The sequence below is a fragment of the Carcharodon carcharias genome, chromosome 8 (assembly GCF_017639515.1).
Source record: "Carcharodon carcharias isolate sCarCar2 chromosome 8, sCarCar2.pri, whole genome shotgun sequence".
Lineage (NCBI taxonomy): Eukaryota > Metazoa > Chordata > Chondrichthyes > Lamniformes > Lamnidae > Carcharodon > Carcharodon carcharias.
The window spans coordinates 126,377,071-126,399,319 of record NC_054474.1 but is presented as its reverse complement, the minus strand read 5'-3'; the positions used below and the strand labels follow the sequence as shown (position 1 = coordinate 126,399,319).

Genomic DNA, 22,249 nt, shown 5'->3' with positions numbered 1-22,249 from the left:
CTTATCGTGCAGCCTAATGAGCATTCCTGAAAGGCCACATACAGCAAGGTAAGATTTATAAATATACTTACCCAAATGTGGAGCTGGGAGGAGCAGGAGTGCAAAGAATGGGCTGCTCCAGCCTCCCAGCCAATGGACTCTGATAGCAACCAATCTCCAGCAGTCCCAGCCATCCACAACCCCACATCCAAAGAAAGGGGCCAGGTTTCTAGGTCCGAATGTTTCCATTAAAATGCTGTTGGAGGTTTTAACCATATTAAGTGGATTAGAACTGGAAACAGAGGATAATCCACTGTATGATTGAGTGTGTGTGGTACAACTGAAAATAATCCCCTACAATGCCGTCAATCTTTTGCAGTACAATTATGAACAAGCAAAGCACCTCTTTACCTTCATGTGGTATTACAACATATGCGTGGTGCCTGTGAAATAGTGGCATGTTACACAGTGAGACCAATCAGGAATATGCTACAGATCGGGGCAAGTGACTGAAGGGGTGGTCAAAGAAGTGGGAAGAGCAAGGCAGAGGTGTTTAAAAAAACATTCTACATTGCAGATCCCTTGCGAGGTATTACGATAAATAACCCAGCAGAGCTTACGTGAGATATAACTAGGACAGGCACACAGTGAGACAGAAAACAGGACAATGGGAGGGTGAGGGGTGGGTGAGGGAAGGACAGGTAGAATACACAAAAGGGTGTTGGGAGAGTGCAGAAATATCAGCTTAGTCCTTGGATGGGCAAAGGAAGTGTTGATGGGCTAAGTGAAACGCAGACGAGGTGAACTTTACTGGTTCAGGCAGAGAGCAGGAAAAGGCATCAATATAGTCATCAACATATCAAAAACATGGTGAGTGAGGGGTTTTGAGTAGGATTGGAACAAAGACTATTCCACAGATAGGTAGAGATAGTTGGAATCTTGTGGGTTCCCACAGCAACACCTCTTATTTGGGCAAAGTGAGTGGAGTCAAAGAGAAGTTGTTCAACATGAGATCTGGTTCAGGCTGGCAGTGGAAGAGGTGATGATGGATGGAAACTAGCTGGGTTGCTGATCAAGGAAAAGTGTCCACTTTGGACCTAAAAAGGATAGAACAAGGCATTTTCTAAATGGTGTAAAGCTAAAACCAGTAGAGGTCCAACGTGACTTGGGAGTCCAGGTACATAGATTATTAAAATGTCATGAAATAGTTACAGAAAATAATAAAAAGACTAATGGAATACTGACCTTTATATCTAAAGGACTAGAACACAAGGGGGTAGAAGTCATGATTCAACTATACAAAGCCCTAATTAGAGCACACCTAGAGTACTGTGAGCATTTCTAGACACCACACTTTGGGAAAGATCTACTGGCCCAGGAGGGGGTGCAACAGAAGTTTACCAGAATGATACTTGGACTCCATGGGCAGAATTTTGCCATTGGCGGGGGTGCTCAGGAAGCCGATTGCTGCCCATGATCGGCACCACACCGCGATTTCACGCTGGCGGGCCAATTAAGGCTCGCCCAGCATGAAACGCAAGCAGCAGCACTCAGCGCTGCCTGAGCAGGAGGGGCGGGGGGAGCAGAGCAAGTGGGCAGAGTACGAACTTCACCCATGCGCACAAGTGAGCGCTGCATAATCTCCCTGAGGCACGGAGCTGCCTCAGGGAGATGAAGAAATATTTTTAAAAAATAAAAATGTTATGAAACATGTCCCTTCATGTGACTCTTTGTCACATGAACAGGGACATGTTATTAATGAAAAATTAAAATTTTAATTTTATTTTATTTGCTTTTGGAAACCTCATCCCACCCGTGGATGAGGTTTCCAAAAAAATGCAAAGGCCGCTTGACCTTTTTCGCTTGCCCACCAACTGTTAGGTTGGACAGGCAGTGAAAATTTTAATTTAATTAATTACTTAATGGCCTTTAATTATCGGTGGGCACGCTGCAGGCTCTGGCACATGCCCGCTGACAGAACTATCGGGCGACTGCGCACTGACGTCGGCACACTCGGTGACATCAATGCACGTTATTTCACACTCAAGCTGGTCAGGCACATGTCTGCCCGCCAAGCGAAAAATTCTGCCCCATGGGTTCATTTGAAGTATCAGGTGTGGTTGAGTTGGTAGCATTCTCATCTCTGTGTCAGATAGTTGTGGGTTCAAGTTCCACCCCAGAACTTGATCATAAAAATCAAGGTTCACACTCCAGTGCAGCACTGAGGGAGTGCTGCACTGTTGGAGGTGCTATCTTTCTGATGAGATGTTAAACCGAGGACTGGTTTGCTCTCTCAAGTGGATGTAAAAGATCCCTGGCACTATTTCAAAGAAGAACAGGGGACTTTTCCCTGGTATCCTAACCAATATTTATCTCTCAACCAACATCATAAAAGCAGATTATCTGGTCATTATCACATTGCTGTTTGTAGGAGTTTGCTGTGTGCAAATTGGCTCCCTCAATTCCAACATTACAACAGTGACCACACTTCAAAAGTACTTCACTGGCTATAAAGCGTTTTGAGACGTCTGGTGGTTGTGTAAGGTGCTATATAAATGTAAATCTTTCTTTATTAATTTAAAAGGAGAGATTATACAACTAAAACTGTATTCTCTGGAATTTAAACAGTTAAAGAGTGATTTGATCGATTTTTTCAAGATATGAAAGGGAACAGTTAGAATACATAGAGAGAAACTTTCTGCTAGTTGGGAAGTCTAGGACCAAAGTCTAAAAATTACAGCAGGACCTTTCAGGAGTGAAATTAGGAAACATTTTTACACAGAAAGTGTGGTAGAAGTTTGAAACTTTTCCATAAATGCTGATCGATGCTAGATTAATTATTAACAATAAAATTGAGACTGATAAATTTTTGTTACCCAAAGCTATCAAGGAACATGCAACAAAGGAAGATATAGGGAGATAGGTCGTAGATCCACCGTGATCTCATTGAATGGCAGAACAGGTTCAAGGGGTTAAAAGGCATACCTCTGTTCCTATATTACAGATAGAGGTCATTTGACCCATCATATATGTGCCAGCTTTTTGAAAAAGCGATCCAATTAGTCGTCTTCCCTTGGTCTATCCCCGGAGTCCTTCAAATGCATCCCTTTCAAGGATATATCTGACTTCCTTTGAAAGTTACTATTGAATCTCCTTTTAGGGAATGCATTCCAAATCACCACAACTTGATGAGTAAAGGGCTCGACTATAGGCTGATGCCCAGGAATTGGAACAATGCTCCAGCTGATGCCTAGAGTAAAGGTATTTATAAAAGTGATTTATAAAGATTTAGCATAATTCCCTGGCTTTAGTACTCAGTGCCTACATTTCCAAAGCCAACAATCTTGTATGTTGTAACAGCCTTCTCAATCTTTTCTGCCGCTTTCAAAGATCTGTTCACAATTACCCCCAGGTCCCTCTGTTCCTGCATCCCCTTTAAAATTGTATCATCTAATTTATATTGCCTCTCCACATTCTTCCTACCAAAATGTATCACTTCACACTTCTCTGCATTAATTTAACCTGCCCATTTCACCATTCTCCTGAAATCTGTTGCTATCCTCCTCACAGTTGTCTATATTTCCACTTTGTGCCATGTGCAAACCTTGAAATTATACTCCTGTACAACCAAAGCCGAGTCATAAATATATATCAAAAAGAGCAGTGACTTGAATACCGACCCACTGCATACTTCCCTTTGGTCTGCAAAACAATTGTGCACCAATACTCTTTGCTGCCTCTGTTAGCTAATTTTGTATGCATACAGCAACTGCTCATTTAATCCCATTGATATTCTCAGCCAACAAAAGTATCTCGATTGTGGCCTTGAAAGATCCAACTGTCCTAGGATTCATAGCCCCTCTGATATACTTCTACTGTCCTGTGAGTTTGTGTCCTACACTGGGATTGCACCTCCTCTATATTTCACTTAGTCTTTTCTTAATCATCTGAGGCTACAGTGAAATATCTGTACTTTCAGCAACAACTTGCATGTATACAGCACTTTGAACATTGTAAACTGCCCCAAGGTACTTCACAGGAGCACTATCAAACAAAATTTCACACTGAGCCACATAAGGATTTATTAGGGCAGGCGACCAAAGGTTTTGTCAAAGGGGCAGGTTTTATGGAGCATCTTGAAGTAGGAGAGCAGGTAGAGAGGCAAAGGAATTTACAAGTGGAATTCCAGAGCTTAGGGTTTGGTGGCTGAAGCACGACCATCAATGGTGGAGTGATTAAAACCGGAGATGCGCAAGAGGTTAGAAAATGAGAAGAAGCTCAGAGATCTCCCGTGGTTATAAAGGTTGGAGGATTCCAGTATCTCTTTCATTTTCTTCCTCTCTTTCCCATCTGCTCCGAATAGTACTGTTGGGTTTTTTTTAAACGGCCACTTGAATCACTGGAGCAGACAGGTGGATTTAACATCTTTTATCTGAAAAACAGAACTCCTTCAGTTCTGCACTGAAGTGTCAGTCTAGATTATGTGTCCAAATATTGAAGTTGGGTATGAACGCACAACTTTCTGACTCAGAAACAAGTGTGCTACCAACTGATCCAAGCTAACACTCAAAAGTGAAGATCAGTGAGAGTTCGTCTGACTTTTTGTTCATCAGAGATACTTTAACTCTATTATGTCTCTGTCAAGCTGAACAGGCTTTCAAGAGCTTCGACAATTAATTATCTGTCATACTCAGTTTTCTTCCTTTCATTTTAAAAAGACTGTTTTAGGCAACTGGTTCTCAAATAAAATATTGATTTAGGCATTTTCTTCTTAAAGGGGCCTATCCGCCCATTAAGGCTTGCAGCAATGTTGTGATTCAAGAGAGTGGATACAGAGCAACTATTTCCTCTGGGGGGCAGAAACAAACAAGGGGGCATAATCTTAAAATTAGAGCCAGGATGTTCGGGGCTGGAGGGGCAATATCAGGAATTACTTTTTCACACACAGGGTAGTATAAAAATCTAGGACTCTTTCACCTAAAAGATGAGGGACAATGGGTTTTCAAGACTGAGATAGATAGGTTCCGGTTAGATATAGGTATCAAGGGATGCTAAGAGTGAGCTATCAGCCTGTGATCTGAGTTATTATTTATTGCGGCTGTTTTGAAGCCAGGGAGTGCTGTTTGTGCAGCGACTGCAAACAGTAGGAATGGCAATAATAGAACCAGAGATAAATAAATTCAAGATACACAGCAGGTTTGTCAGTGTCTTCAGGCAACAAACAGCTTTTAAAGAAGCAGGTTCTTCCACCTTCCTCATTCAGGTGCTAATGGGACCAACTGTATGTTTCCAGCATTCAGAGTCTCTCTCACCAATACTCTATAGCTCGCTTACACTGTTAGAGATTTCATCTTCATTCTGCTCACTGGCGACACCATCGTAGTCATCCCTCTCAGTGTCGAGAGCATCTTCCTCATAGTCAGTCTGGTAGTCGGACTCATCTGTGGAACAGACAGTAGATGCTCTATTAAAGATAGAGCACTGGCAATATACAGTCAGACCAGTATCTAGAATGAGTTACTTTTTCACACTTTGGCTGTAAGCCCCAAAGCCAATTCATTGTGGTGAAAATGTAGCACTCATGACTTTCATGTCAATTGCCAAAGTTATGACTCATATGACAGTGTAAACCACATGTCGGCCTGTGTCAGACTTAGGATTTGAAGGCTAGCCTTAAAAGAAATTTAAAACCTTGTTTAATTGACAGAAGAATCCCCCATTTTTGCCAATTTCCTCTGTTTTGCAGCTAAAGGCACTGATTCTTGCTAACTTTGGTTACCATGGATACCTACAGCCCTCTAGTGACTGTAACAAGTTGTCATTCTCCATGTGGAAGTCTCCGCACCAAGCATGCCAAACTATTTGGCAATGGAAGCCATCATAACTTAATCTTGGTGGTCAAACTTTTCCCAGCACAGGTCATTGGATAAGAAGTTTTGTGGAGTGACTGTGATTCAAATTCTGTTTCCATGTATCTGGCTCCATGAGTTAGCCCTCAAATTCTAAGTCTGACACTTACTGTCAAGGCCGACACTGATTACTGGATGGCAATCACTGGTGGGAATGAGTAGTGAGGGGGATGCAAAGAGTCTTCAAGGAAATTTAGACAAGCTAAGCGAATGGGCAAGAACTAATCAGATGGAATATAATATGGAAAAATGTGAAGTTATCCACTTTGGTAGGCAAAATAGAAATGCAGAGTATTTCTTAATCGGGGAGAGACTGAGAAGTGTTGTGTCCAAAGGGACTTGGGTATCCTTGTTCATAAGTCACTAAAAGCTAACATGCCGGTGCAGCAGGCAATTAGGAAGGCAAATGGTATGTTGGCCTTTATTGCAGGACAACTTGAATACAGGAATAAAGAAGTCTTGCTGCAATTGTATAGAGCCTTGGTGAGGCGGCACCTGGAGTATTGTGTACAGTTTGGTCTCCTTACCTAAGGAAGGATATACTTGCCATTGACAGAGTACAGCAAAGGTTCACCAGACTGATGATCCTTGGGATGGCGGGACTGTCCTATATTGGGTATATATTCTCTGGAATTTAGAAGAGGGGTGATCTCATCAAAATCCTTACAGGGCTCGATAAGGTAGATGCAGGAAGAATGTTTCCCCTGCCTTTTGACGGGGGGTGGGGGGTGTCTAGAACCCGAGGACACAATCTCAGGATAAGAGGGTAGGCCATTTAAGACTGAGATAAGGAGGGATTTCTTCATACCGGAGAGGCGATGGCATTGTGGTATTATTGCTGGACTAGTAATCCAGAGACCCGGGTTCGAATTCCAGCAATTCAATAAAAATCTAGAATTAAAAGTCTAATGATGACCATGAAACCATTGTCAATTGTTGTAAAAACCCATCTGGTTTATTAATGTCCTTCAGGGAAGAAAATCTGCAGTCCTTACCTAGTCTGGCCTATATGTGACTCCAGACCCACAGCAATGTGGTTGACTCTTAAATGCCCTCTGAACAAGGGCAATTAGAGATGGGCAATAAATGCTGCCCTAGCCAGCGATGCCCAAATCCCATGAATGAATAAAACTCAGAAGGTGCTGAATCTTTTGAATTCTCTACCCAGAGGGTTGTGGAGGCTCAGTCATTGAGTAAATTAAAGCCAGAGATCAATAGATTTCTAGATATTAAAGATATCAAAGGATAGGGGGATAGTGCAAGAAAATGGCATTGAGATAGAAGGTTAGCTATGATCTCGTTGAATAGCAGAACAGGTTCGAGGCGCCAAATGGCTTACTCCTGCTCCAGTTTCCTCTGTTCCTATGTACATGGAACTATGCCCCAGATAGGAGTCAACACTGGGAGAGATAGTGGAGGTTACAGTGCCTGTGAACTGTGCCCTGGCTTTAGGGATGACAGGAGTTAGAGCAAAGACAAAACTGTGGTAAACTGGACTATAAGATGGTGGCTCTGTGTCTAATCAACAGCTCTATGAACGCTGGGATAGCCCACTTCTAACTGAAGCCCTATGCATTATATCAGCAGGCAGAAAAGGAAGAATGTTGAGTTATTGAATCCAACCTGGGTGGTAATAGGGGCACTATGACTAGGCTCAGCATCCTGGAGAGAATAACGTTCCACACACTGTATCAAGGGCAGGATCAGGTACAATATCCTCTGTGGTTAGACTTGGGTGTTCTCCATCAAGCCACACACACGAAGAAGAGCTGCGGCAGTGAGATAGCCAAGGGCTGCTTAGGTCAGGAACTGGACCCATACTGTCTGCCACAGCTTTCGGGGAGGAGGGGCAGAAAACCAAAATTAAATGTATAAATTTATTATTTTTGTTTTATTTCAGAAACTAAATGGGACCAACATTTTCAGTATTTGAAAATACAGCGCCACTGTCCAGAATCAGCCTGACGTAAAACCGCCAATAAGATAGTGCACTGAAAAACAGGTCAGAGTGCAAAGCATCTATTGTCTCCCTGGCAAAGCCTTCACCGCCCAAGGCATTGCTGCCCTGTCCTTGACACAGAATGTGAAGGGTTTGTGGGAACTCTACTGTGGTCAATGTTTAATATATCCCAGATGTACCCATGACTGCAGCACCTGCCAGATGCTTGACTGGTCCCTGCACGCCTCTGCATCATGTCACACAGTGATGGATGTTGATTGGACAATGCTATTGTCTATCAAAGTCTCCTTCCCTCTTTTTCTATTTAAGCTTGGGTTTTTTTTTGCTCCACAGAATCACAAAATTGTAGCAGTGTAGAAGGAGACCATTGCCCATCATGTCTGCACCAGCTCGCCGAACAAGCATTTCGCTAAGTGTCACTCTCTTGCCCTCTCCCCCACGTTGTTTCTTTTCAAATAATCATCTAATTTCCTCTTCAATGTCTCAATTGAACCTGCTCCCACCACACTCTCAGATTGCGTTCTAGACCTAACCACTGGCTGTGTGAAAATCTTCTTCTTCATGTCACTATTGCTTCTTTTGCCAATTATTTTAAATCTGTTCCCTCTCTTTCTCAACCCTTCCACGAGTGGGAACAGTTCCCCCCACCATCTGTCCAGACCGCTCCTGACTTTGAATACTTTATCAAATCTCCTCTTCTTTTTTCCAAGGAAAAGAGTCCCAACTTCTCCAATCTATCTTCAAAACTTAAGTTTCTCATCCCTGGGACCATTCTCGTAAACTCTTCTGCACTCTCTTCAGGCCCACTCACAGTTAAAACTGCTTTATGACACTTTAATTTAAGCTCATTCTCACTTCACTGCCAGCCACAGCAGGAGGGATGTTGTTGGTGGTGGTCAGTGAGTCGCAGTGCACTGACTCCCCTTCCCAACAGCTGACACAACAGCTGGGAGGTCATGGGCAGCCAATACTGAGAGAGGAAGAGGGGAGGGCAGAGGGGCAGGGGTAGGGTGGAGGGGTGGAAGGGGAGGGGGTTAGGAGAGGAAGGAGAGGAAGGGGAGGGGGAAGGGGAGGGGAGGGGGAAGGGGAGGGGAGGGGGAAGGGGAGGGGAGGGGGAAGGGGAAGGGGAGGGGTGGGGGATGGGGGGGCAGGAAGGGGCAGGGCAGAAGAGGAAGGGGAGGGTTAAGGAAGGGGCATGGGAGAGGAGGAAGGGAAGAAGGGGAAGGGGGATGGGGGAAGGGGTGTGGGGATGGGGAGAGCAGGAGGGGCAGGGGAAGGGGTTGTGCACAGCAGGTGGAGCCCATCCGATGGCTCAGCTCCAGTGCCACATTGTGGACTGAAACCTAGTCTAAAGTGGTCGTGCTGTCTCAGAAGAAGATGAGGCAATCTGGATCCAGCGAGTGGAGCCTTTGCAAATGGTGTGGGGATGGTGACAGTTCTTTCTATCCCTCCTCTAGCCCTACCTCCATTGCATATCTCTTGGAACCTTCTCACAGACCCAAAGATGGCAGTGGACCCCAGCTTGAGAACCCCAGTGTTAGAGAATACATGTGACAGATGCATGGAGAGGGACACAGACAGAGTGGGCAAGAAAGAAAATCAAAAAGTACAGGCAGGAGATTGAACTCACCCGTGCACAGATCATCAAAATTGGGAAACAAACCAACCACTGAAACACTCATTAGGATAAGTAATAAAAACAGAAAATGTTGGAAAAACTCAGCAGGTCTAGCAGCATCTGTGGAGGCAGAAACAGAGTTGACATTTCGAGTCCATATGACCCTTCTTCAGAGCTGAAGAGAAGTGGAAATGTGATGAAATTTATTCTGTTTAAGGGGGGTGGAGCAGGTGGTGCTGGATAGAAACAAAAACTAAAATAGCTGGAAAAACTCTGATGAAGAGTCATACGGACTTGAAATGTTAACTGTATTCCTCTCCGCAGATGCTGTCAGATCTGCTAAGTGTTTCCAGCTATTTTTGTTTTTGTTTCGGATTTCCAGCATCCACAGTATTTTGCTTTTATCTTGGTGCTGGATAGAAGGCCAGTGATAGGTGGGGACAAAGGAAGGGTTGACAAAAGATGTCATGAGCTAAAGGACAAAGGCGATGTTAATGGTAGTGGTTAGTGCTAAAAAAGATGCTGATAGTGGCATAAAGGTAAGAAAGCAGAATGTGATAATATTAGAACATTGTGTGAAAGGACAACATGGAACAAGTAACAGATGGCCCTGTAGGCGATGGGGTGGAGGAAGGGAGCAGTGGTGAGGGAAAAAAAGGATAGAAAATGGGATAGAAGGGGGATAAAATCACAGATAAATGAATAAAGATAAAAATAAAAATGTGGATGAAAAATAAAAATGAAGGTGGAAAAAAGCAGATTAAAAAAGGGGTTGAGGATGGAGTAGAGAGTTCATGGTCTGAAGTTGTTGAACTCAATGTTAAGTCCGGAAGGCTGTAAAGTGCCTAGTCAGAAGATGAGGTGCTGTTCCTCCAGTTTGTGTTGGGCTTCACTGGAACATGGCAGCAGGCCAAGGATGGACATGTGGGCATGACAGCAGGATGGTGTGTTGAAATGGCAAACGACAGGGAGGTCCGGGTCATGATTCCGGACAGACCGGAGGTGTTCCGCAAAGTAGTCACCCAGTCTGCGTTTGGTCTCCCCGATGTAGAGGAGACCACATTGGGAGCAGTGGATGCAGTAGACCAAACTGAAGGAGGTGCAAGTGAAGCACTGCTACACCTGAAAGAAGTGTTTGGACCCTTGGACGATGAGGAGGGAGGAGGTAAGGGGCAGGATAAGTAACGTTTCTTTTTAAGTTAAAAATCTCTGCAGTTCAGTGAATCACGTTCTGCTAATTGGAACTTCAGGGAAGAATGAGATGGGGTGGGCAGGGGCAACATTGCTGGGAGATGGTGTTAACAAAGAAAATAAATGAAGTACATTAAATGAGATGGTGTAAGCGAAGGACTGCATTGCATCATATTAAGCTTTCAGGCACTAGTAGGTACAGTGTGTGAAGCATAAATTACTCACCATCCACAACCAACATTTTTGCAGGTTCGATTCTGGACACAATTTCAGCCAAGTCAGTGAAGGAGGCATTTGGACATGTAACCTGTTGAAAGGGAACACTGACATTATACATAGCAGTTGAGAAAGATTGTTTTTTTAAAAAAAACATAGTGTTGACAAAGCAGCAACAACAGAAACAGAACTTTCTGGGGAAACACAGGAAAGCCAGTTAGGATCTGAGAGAAATGTCAATGGGAACAGTCAAAGCCTAATTGCTGACACTTCCCTTTCAGGCGCTGACTGACTTGAGCTGTGCATTGTCAGTGTTTTAATGTGAATTCTCAACCATGCTTTTCTTTTTCCTCTCATTCAACAACAGTCTCACAACTCTCAACAACAACTTGCATTTATATAGCATCCCTAACATTATATAATATTCCATGGCGCTTCACAGGAACATGATTCAACAAAATATGACACCGAGTCACAAAGGAGATATTAGGACAGGACAGAAAACAGGTAGATTTTAAGGGGCGTTATCCTCAGTGTAATGATTGATATTTATCCCTCAAAAAACTTCTCTAGGGTACTGCTAACAACTTTATTAGCTATGCTGTTGGACTTATGACACTAGGAAATGCCAGGAGATACCAATAGTTTTCAATGACTTGCAGGCATCACCAAAGGGTCCCATTCCTCCTCAAGAGATCAATTACAAAGCTGCCGACTAGGGCTCCTGGGATTGTCCCTAGCATGAGAAATGGGATAGCGGAAATCCACCAATAATGTTGTTTCTCAGGACATTAACTTTGCGATAATTACTAATGGGTATTCAAAAAGATTCAGAATGGAGGGTATCACAAATACAAACTACAGATCTTGATCCTGAGCCCCCATCAAATGGGAACATTCCAAACTGAGTGATCAGGAACTCTTCAGTTGCCAAGTGATCATACCCAAAGGAAATGGCAATCTGGGCCCCTAACTGGTGCCATGCTGCCTGTAACCGTAACTTCAGAGAATGCAACCAAACCTTGCCACCCAGAAGGTTCAGAATCTGCTGCATCACAGCCCTTGGGAGGGACTGAATCAGCTATTGCGTGGATATAGGTAAACACACAGGTCCTGCATCCCGAGGGTCACGCTCACCACTCACAAGCACTTTGTAAACACCCTGGGAACTGACAGAAAACTCAGCGCTGCACAGTGTTACCAACCCTCCAGGATTTCCCTGGAGTCTCCAGCAATCGGAGATTAATGTCCTGGACATTGCTGTGAGCAACCTGGGAGAAATAACATAGTGGCATTAAAAAAACCACTTATTCTTTGAACAATTTTGTTTATTAGTTATGAAATAGTGGAAAGGGGATGGAAAAAAAAAGGCTGTTTGACCTGGGATAAGTTCTGTGGGGTTGGCTCATCTCTCTCCATGTAGAGCCAGCTTTATTAGAAATTGCACAATGCCAGAATGAAACTGAAGCTCTATGCAACTTGACCACGTAAGGGCAACTAAAGCATGGACTGAATGGAATCTGTCAGATGAGGAATGATCACTGGAGCCAAAACGACAGGATTCAACTGACAAATCATGATGGGCAATTTTACTACTGATTCCTCCTCCTGGTTTGAGTGTATTGTGCTGCTGTAGCCTTTAAGGTGCAGAAAGACTCTCCACTGTAACAGGGAACAGAAGCCTCAGTTATCAGCTGTGATGTGTGATTATTATTTTGCCCCCTTACAGACTTGTTAAACTGCAGTAGCCTGTAGTACAGTTGCTCCCCCTCTCCACTCATTGCTCCATTAGCTTCACACTTCTGACAAAGCAAAGGGAGTGATGGGGTTGGCATCACAGAACCTTTTTACTAATACTTACTTTAGAGATTGAAAAAGTGATCTAAAAAGAACACAATCTTTTAAGATAATTGCGAAAAGAACCAAGAGCACTTGAGAAGATTTTATTTCACGCAGCGAGTTGGAATGCACTGCTTGTAAGTTTTTTTTTTATTCATTCATGGGATGTGGGCGTCACTGGCTGGGCCAGCATTTATTGTTCATCCCTAATTGCCCTTGAGGCGGTGGTGGTGAGCTGCTTCTTGAACCGCTGCAGTCCTTGTGGTATAGGTAAATCCACAGTGCTGTTAGGGAGAGAGTTCCAGGATTTTGACCCAGTGACAGTGAAGGAAACGGCGATATATTTCCAAGTCAGGATGGTGAGTGGCTTGGAGGGGAACTTCCAGGTGGTGGTGTTTCCATCAATTTGCTGCCCTTGTCCTTCCGGATGGTCGTGGTCGTGGGTTTGGAAGGTGCTATCTAAGGAGCCTTGGTGAGTTTCTGCAGAGCATTTTATAGAAGGTACACACTGCTGCTACTGTGCGTCGGTGATGGAGGGAGTGAATGTTTGTGGATGGGCTGCAAATCAAGCGGGCTGTTTTGTCCTGGATGGTGTCAAGCTATTTGAGTGTTATTGGAGGTACACTCATCCAGGCAAGGGGAGAGTATTCCATCACACTCCTTACTTGTGCCTTATATGTTTTAGACAGGCTTTGGGGAATCAGGAGGTTGAGTTACTCGCCGCAGGATTCCTAGCCTCTGACTTGTTCTTGTAGCCACAGTATCTATATGGCTAGTCCAGTCCAGGATGTAAATAGTGAGGGATTCAGTGATAGTAATGCCATTGAATGTTAAGGGCCAATGGTTAGATTCTCCCTGTTGGAGATGGTCATTGCCTGGCCATGAAGCAGGTTCAATGGTAAGTTCCATAAGGGAATTGGCTATATACTTGAAAAGGAAGCATTTGCAGGGCTATAGGGAAAGAGCAGGGGTTGTGGGACTAATTGGATAACTGTTTCAAAAGCCGGCACAGACACAACCGGTTGAATGGCCTCCTTCTGTGCTGTAAGATTCTAATGATTTGTCTATGACTTTCTCTCACTTTGAGCCTCTCTCTCCAGGCTATACACTGCTTTTAGTAACTGTTTTGGTGTGATTTGAACTTGTGCCCCAGAGCATTAGTTCAGGTCTCTGGACTACTCGCTCATTGACATTCCCACAAAGCCACCATCCCCTAACTTTTCAGCTTTCCCCTCCAGGCTAAAACAAGTCAGAAGATCATCAGCATGTGAAGAGTCTTTCTGCACCTCTGCTAATTCACTCCATGAAGGGCGAGAGGGTGTAGTTCAGGGCCAGGCTTCAAGCCCCTAGACAACCCAGATATACTGAACAAAATCTCTGTTCCTGACAGCTCAACAATGCAGTAATGGAAGTTGTAAGAGAGTAACTGAGCTATATGGCTCTCTCCCTTTCCAAATATTTAAGAATTGTGGAATAATTCAGTGGAACATACTTTCCCTTCAAACCATTTCTATTTCCCCTGAGAAAAACTCTCCCCATTAAAACCTCTCTCTTCATCCAGGTTGTCAGGAAGCGAGAGGCTGACATGAACAGTGACTGTAAGGGAAAGGAAGGGCACGTCCACAAAACACTGGAGAGCAACAGCATTAATGATTTCACGGGGAAAAGGTTAAAAAAAAAACCACAGCCGAGATCAAAATCTTATTTAATAAGAGGGGAGCGAGGCAAACCCCATCCTTAGAATTCAGTGATCTGAAATGAGTCTGAGTCTTTGGTAAAGTTGGTTTAATCCAACAGCAACTTTAGTAACTTAGAAGCAGTAGCTGCTCCGAGGCAGGGGGCTCGGTGTAGAATTTTCAAATTCTTTGCTGCTCTTAAAACAGTAAGCTGATTGCTGTTAGAATGTAGTAATTATCGGGAAGCAGCACTCCCGAATGAAACTGCTCCTCGGGAGACCCACTGCCAGATCACCTTGGCAATCTGATCACTGCATTTCAACCTTTACTTTCTTCCATTATTTTAGTCACTTCTTTTTAGGATTGGAGTCAGGATTCTAACTGTTTTCTTCTTTCTCCCTGTGTTACCCTTTTCTTTTCCACCAGTTTCAGTTTGGTTTAGTTACAAGACAGCCTGTGCTCGCAGTCTTAGCCAAACAAGCACCACAAAGGATTAGTATCGCCTTCACCTTCCATCAACACATAAGTGTGAAAGAAAGAAAAATCTTGCATTTTTATAGTACCCATCGGGACCCCATAATTCTTCACAGTCAATGAACTACGTTAGAAGCGTAGTCACTGTTGTAACGTAGGAAACATAGCAGCCAATTCAGGTTCCCACAAACACCAATGAGATAATGGCCAGATAATTGGCTTTGTGATGTTGGTTGAGGGATAAATATTGGTCAGGACACCAGGGATAAATCCCCGGCTCTTCTTCAATATAGTGTCATGGGATCTTTCACATCCACCTGAGAAGGCAGACAAGTTTAATGCCTTATCCGAAGAGCCACAAGTCTGACAGTGCAGTACCCCCTCACTACTGTACTGGAGAGTCAGTCTGGATAGTGTCTGTCTCCCGGAGGGGGGCTTGAATCCCTGGCCTCTAATTCGAGAGGTGAGAATGCTACCTCAGATCACAGCTAACCCAAGTAGAATAAAAAAATATTTCAGGGTCTTTAATCTCTCATCGCACAGTCACTGGGTTATTTACAGCACAGGAGGAGGCCATTCAGTCCATTGAGTCCAGGACAGCTCTTTGTAGAGCAAATCAGTCAGTTCCATTCCCCAACTCTATCCCTGTAGCCCTGCAGTTCAATACAAGCCAGGCTGCCAGGGCCAGAGGTTTGAAGTAGCCAGCACCAGGAAGCAAAGAGTCTCAGACAGACTGGAGGTCTTCAGCAAACAGATCACCCGATATGCACTTGGTCTCTCAATGTAAAGGCAACAGCACCATAATTCTTCATCCTGCTCTGGCCTTCTACACTACTGCAATGAAGCGGAACGCAAGCTGGAGGAACAGATCCTCAGCTTCCTATGAAGTAGCGTGCCTGGGGTGGGAAGACTTGTTGAAATGTTGGTGGCAGGGTGACCTACACACTCGGTGCTGACCATCTGCTTTTTTTTCCATCAGAGTCCCGGGCTACAGATGCTTGCTCGACTTTTCCATTTCTCACTCTATCTTCCTGTCTACCTAGCCCTCACTGTGCTGGTGTCCTTTGGCTACTCACTTTCTGTCTCATAAGTCTTTGATTTCTCATATTTTGCCTCATTTTGTACGATTTGGTTCAATGCATAGCTCTTTCACTTTGGAGTCAGAGGTTGTAGGTTCAAGTCCCACTCAAGAGTCTTGAGCACAGAATCTAGACTGGCACTTCAGTGCACTACTGATGGAATGCTGCACTGTCGAGTATACTGTCATTCAATGAGATGTTAAACTGAGGTCCTGTCTGCTGTCTCAACTGGAAAAAAGATTCCAAATGCAGATTTGAAGAAAAACTGGGAAGTTCTCCAGGGGTTCTGGCCAGTATTGATCCCTCAATCTACATCACTTAAACAAAATATCTGGTCACTGTCACATTGCTAGTTTGCTGAGCACAAATTGTTAGTTATAATAAGTACAATAGTGACAGCATTTCAAAAGTACCTCATTGGCTGTAAAGCACTTTGGGACATCCTAAAGTCATAAAAAGTGTTGCGTTATGGCAAATTCCTTCCTTCTTTTATTGAATGCAAATAACTATCCATCTGAGCACTTTACAGCTCATTCCACCTCCTTTTCTGAGAGAGCTGGTGTGCAGGCATGTGTGCACACATGTATGCGCATGCATTGTGTGCATATACGCATGGATGTGCATGTGCGTTTGCATTTGTATCTTTCTTCTTGTTTCTGTTACTTTTTAACTGCTGCTCATTTGCTCTCTTTCAGCTCTAAGGAAGAAGGTTGAAACACCTCTCCACAGATGCTGCCCAAGCTGCTTAGTGTCTGCGGTGCTTCCCCATTCTGTTTCTAAAACTATTTCCACTGCTGGGACAATCAGGAATGAGGGAGGACATAATCTTAAAATTAGAGATTGGCCAATCAAATTGCATTTATTCAAGGTCAAAATGAGAAAGGCCCCCTTCACATCAAGTGTTGTGGAAATCTGGCTCTCTTCCCCCAAAAGGTTGTGGATCCTGGGATAATTGGAGCTTTCAAGACAGAGATCAGTAGATGTACATTGGGTAAGATCATCAAGGGATATAAAACTAAGGGAGGAAAATGGAGTTGAAGTATAGATCAGCCACAGACTAATTAAATGATGGAACAGACTTGAGGATCTGAATGGCCTACTCCGGTTTCTAATGTTCTTTGTACAGTTATTAATTACCCATGAGGTAGAGGGTAGGAAGTAAGATTTATCTAAATTAGGCAAATTTACATTAATTAGTATCTCTGACCCAGAGCTGACTATGTTTTTGTTTTCTTCATCTTCCATAACATGGGAATTATGTACAAGAGACAAGATAAATCTCAAACATTAAGCACTGTGCTACTGGTATTTCCCACAGGCAAATGTTGGCTAATTAGAGGGGCCACAGGAATGTGCAGTACAGGGTGTGATATTATATTTCACTGTATCTGATTGGTTCAATGGTTGTATTGCATTGTGGAACCAGATAGTTTGGACATGCCTCTGGAGTCAGGTAGGTACTGACTAGCAGATCTCCCATGGCATTGCTTATGGGAGGACTGTAGCCCTGATCTGGGTTTTACTTCCTGTGTCAGTCATTTTGGGGCCGTTTGTATCCGTGCTATGTTGTTGTCCAAGTCTTCAGTTCTCCCACGATTCTGTTGTCTATTGTTAATGTTCTATTTGTTTCTCTTATTCTTAAGTTTTGGTTATGAAGTGGGGGGAGGGATTGGGGGAGCGGCGTGCTATAACTTTTGGTGTCAGTGGTAGGGTATTAGTTGGAGATGGAACTGCAAATAAATGTAGGATAGGATGTTAAATGGCAGCCAGTGATGCCAACAAAGTAACCAGGGGGTTATGAGATGGGTTCTGACAGCTGAAAGGTAGGTGTGAGCTGTGGCAAGGTTTGCAGTAGGTTTGAGTTGTGGACAAGGCCAGGGGGGATTTGCTGGAGCGTAGAGAGATACCAGAAACAAATACGAAAAGGGTGAGCTCCGATGCCCTGTCACTTGATCATTTTCTGAGTATCATATTGCTTCATTTTGCTGCTGACCCTCCACTGTAATCACATCCCACTTATCCCCGTTTCAATGTTTTGTTGCTCAACCACCCTAATCCTTTTCTCCCCACTTCTCCCATGTTGCATCCTCTCTCTACTGCATGATTCTCACCTTGGGCCCTCCCTCTTCAGCCCCATTTGTGCATGCCCCTCCTACTGTCTCTGTTTATCACCCCACTGCCTCTCTACCTATCATGCATCTCTATTACCTCCTAATATTGTGGTCCATTCTCTTAACATGCTGGTCTGATACATTGCCCACTTGCACCCTAATGTTCCTCCTTGACCTCTAATTTGTCCTATGACATTTGCATCAACCCCAAATATTGTGTCATTTCCCCTTACATCCCACATTGATGTTTTGCTCTTCAAGCTAGTTTCCATCTGGGAATTATTTTAAAACTATGCAGAACACTACAATTAAGTAACTAATACCGCTACAAGCATATTAATTGCAAAAAACAAAAAGAAGTGTTAAGCGGGATAGCGACAGAAGCTTTGGTATCACCACCTAGTGTGGTGAAGAGACAGAGGTATTCTATCTATAGGCAGGATTGAGGATGTCCTTCTTCCATTTTGGTTTTCCGTGTCCTAAGATGGCTAAAAAGTCTGGTGTGCAATTCGCAGACTCTACCACACATGGAACAGATGGTGTTTGAAGGATCAGGTAGATGAGTTGCTTGGGGAGCTGTGCTTTCCTTTTGCTGCCTAGACTTGGCCTCTGCATGCTCCCATCCAAACCTCCTGAAGTCCTCAAGTGCCTTTCTGAATGCTCTTTTTTTTTTTAAAATTTGGGTGATTGCAGGCCAGGGCTTCCCATGAAATGGTGGGAATGTTGGATCTCTTGAGGGATGCTGTGAGGATGCCTTAAAGGGTTTTCTCTGTCCTCCTGGGAGTGCCTTGCCATGATGAAGTTTGGAGTAGAGTAGTTGTTTTGGAAGCCTGGTGTCAGGCATGCATGCAACCTGACCCACCAAGCAAAGCTGGTCTTGGGTGATCAGAGCCTCGATGCTGGGAATGTTGGCTTGGGAGAGGATGTGGACATTATAGCACTTGTCCTGCCAACAGATTTGAAGGATTTTGAAGAGACAGTGTAGGTGGCATTTCTTCAATAGCTTGAAGTGCCTGATATAGATCATCCAAGTCTCCAAAGTATATAGGAGTGTGAGGATCACTGTTGCCCAGTAAACCATAACCTTAAGTCCTAGGTGTGAGATCCCAGTACTTGAATATAGTTTCCCTTAGTTGGCCAAAGGCTGAGCTGGGACTTGGAGGCAGCGATGGATTTTGTTATCCATGTCTTGTTATGATCACTGTAGAGGCCATAACCTTTAAAAAAATAAAATAAAATTGGGTCTTCCACTGAATAGCTAAAAGGATGACATGACAGGAGTTCCCATTTTAAGACTTTTACTGTGGCAACAAACTAAAGGCAACACTTACTAAACACTATATCAGTTGACAACTTATACTCTACAGAAAAAAAATCCTCTTTAACCATTTCAAAATCTTTCACCAGGGGTTATACTTTTACTCTGTCCCTTAAGTAGACACTTGATTCATCTGGAACCAGTCCAAAGTGATTCTTAACTCCAAATGACTTGTTTCCTTTCCTTTCTCAGCCGGGTAACACCTAATCTCAGAACTGGATTTCACAGTAAGGGAAATATTGTTGATTTCGCCCATTAGCTAAAGCTAGGCGAATCTTCCAGTCTCATGTGTGTCCTAACTCAGTCACTTCAATTCAAGCATGAGCTTCCACCTGCATTTTTGCACGGTGAACCATAGAGGCTTGCTGCCTCCATTCTCTGTTCTTACCCGGATCCTGGCAGATGGACCTGTCTGTAAAGTTTAGGGATATCTTTGAGGAGACCCTTGTAATTTGATCCTACGATGGCTTCCTACGCACCCTTCCCCTCTCAAATCCCAACTCCATGGCAATGTAAATCACATGGGTCTTGCATCCAAGTAGCTAACCCTTAGATCCAAATTCTATTCTATCTCGGAATTAAATAGCTGGTTTAAAGTACAACCATATACAACCTGACATTCTTAACACCTTCCTGGGACTTGGAGACTAACAGTCTGCCACCGTCATCACAGCTTTTTTCACCATTGTTTACAGGCATGAACCTTGCACCTTCTCCTGGTAAAACAACTTAGCCCCCCCTTTAACCATCAAACCACTCAGGTTTGCTGTCAGCAGAATTCAGAACAGGTCACATGACCCCCTTCATTTCCCCATTTTACTCTATATTAAAACACAATCCCAAAATATTACAATCTTATAAAACCTCACATTTATAACAGTCTCCCTTCATTGAGAGGAGAGTCCCAAGATATGAAAAGTAGTGCATGTTTTCCAGAGTCTTGACTGATGGGGAATGATGAGTTGCTGAGGGTGCGGGTTGGAAGAGAACCTTAGTTTTCCAGGTGTTTAAAGTAAGGTCCCCCATCTTCTTGTACGGTTCAATGATTTGGAGTTTCGTTTTTGATTGAGCACAATCACAAGCATCGTCGACGGACTGAAGCCCGATGACTGAGGTTGGAGTGAACTTGGTTTTGGAGTGGAGGCAACGAAGGTTGAATAATTTATCATCCATCCTGTAGGTTATCTTCACTCTTGTGGGAAGCTTATTGTTTTATCAGAGAGACAAGCACAAGACCTTGTGGCAACTTCCACGGTCCAAGCACTGGCACCTGCTTGACTACATCAGTGTCCGAATGAAAGGTTGTTGGGATCCCCAACTCTCTCTGTTCTTTTTTTGCCAATTACCTTAAAATGGTGTCCTCTGATTACCAACCCTGCTACTAGGTGAAATAGTTTATCCCTATCTACTAGGTCAACGGAGAAGAAAAAGCCCAATTTACCTCTATTCATCACATTACACTCACTATTCCCATCTAGCCCTACCATCTCAGTGAAAAGACATTAAATGAGACACATGGTCTGACACTAGGTTTAAAACTAAAGAGTTTGTAGCAGTTAATTTTGCTTATAAATGTAGGGTGGGGGTGAAAGGAGGAGAAAAGTGAAACATTCTAAGAAGGATATCCCATCTAAAGTCCTGTCTGTGGTCTCACACGACAATGTTTCAAAAATAATCGGAATCACCCCCAATAGTTATATTGCACCAACTGCTCACCAGCTTAAATCTAGTGTCTCTAGTGATTAGAATGGTCCATTTCTTTGTTTCCTCAAACACAACTGGGAACTCTAAGAACAGCAATTGGAGATGATCAGTCAGCAACCAAGCCTATGTGAGCTTTTCAAAAGGATCAGAAAGTTTCTGAAAACCAATGTGCATTTGAATTACTAATCTGACATTACAACAGTGACTAAACTTCAACGGTACTTCATTGGCTGGAAAGTGCGATGGTCATCATCTCGGCAATAACCTGGCAGAACACAAAAGCAGACTGCATCCATCACAGCTTTATAGGAATGGAGAAAAACTGGGCACTTAGAAGGAAAAAAGGGAATCGAGGCTGTGATGAGAAGGAATGACTGTGAAACCTTAACATGCCTGTTAGTAATGAGCCACTTAAAGCAAGTTAGTGGATGGCATTTCAATTAGTTAATGCTGTGTAAAGGAGCAGAAAAGGTCACAAAGAAAAGACTGAGGATGAATACCAAGAAAGCAGCTTTCATCACAGAGTGCGCACTGGTGTGAATTGTGGCTATTTTTTAGTTTTGTAGATGGGATGTGGGCATCGCCGACTAGGCCAGCATTTATTGCCCATACCTAATTGCCCTTGAGAAGGTCCTGGTGAGCTGCCTTCCTGAACTGCTGCAGTCCATGTGGTGTGGGTACACTCACAGTGCAGTTAGGGAAGGAGGTTCAGGATTTTAACCCAATGACAGCGAAGGAACGGCGATAAGTCAGGGTGGTGAGTGACTTGGAGGGGAACTTCCAGGTGGTGGTGTTCACATGTATCTGCTGCCCTTGTCCTCCAACATGGTAGCGGTCATGGGTTTGGAAGGTGCTGCCTGAACAGTCTTGGTGAGTTGTTGCAGTGCATCTTGTAGATGGTACACACAGCTGCCACTGTGCATCAGTGGTGAAGGGAGTGAATGTTTGTGGATGGGGTGCTGTTTTGTCCTGGATTGTGTCAAGCTTCTTGAGTGTTGTTGGAGCTGCACTCATCCAGGCAAGTGGAGAGTATTCCACCAAACTCCTGACTTGCACCTTGTAGATGGTGGACAGGCTTTGGGAGGTTAGGAGGTGAATTACTCGCCACAGGGTTCCTAGCCTCCAACCTGCTTGTGTAGCCACAGTATTTATATGACTAGTCCAGTTCAGTTTCT

The 22,249-nt window shown here is 43.8% G+C and overlaps 1 protein-coding gene across 3 annotated transcripts in view; it reads right to left on the bottom strand.

The window, feature by feature from the left end:
- pnpla7b (patatin-like phospholipase domain containing 7b) overlaps positions 1-22,249 on the bottom strand; it is a 395,228-nt gene that overhangs the window by 6,052 nt on the left and 366,927 nt on the right. For all 3 annotated transcript variants that reach the window (XM_041193028.1, XM_041193027.1, XM_041193030.1), the window contains 2 exons: positions 10,883-10,964; positions 5,314-5,420 (listed from right to left, as the gene is read on the bottom strand). In XM_041193028.1, the coding sequence (XP_041048962.1) occupies positions 5,314-5,420; positions 10,883-10,964 (189 nt within the window). The remainder of the gene's footprint in view (positions 1-5,313; positions 5,421-10,882; positions 10,965-22,249) is intronic.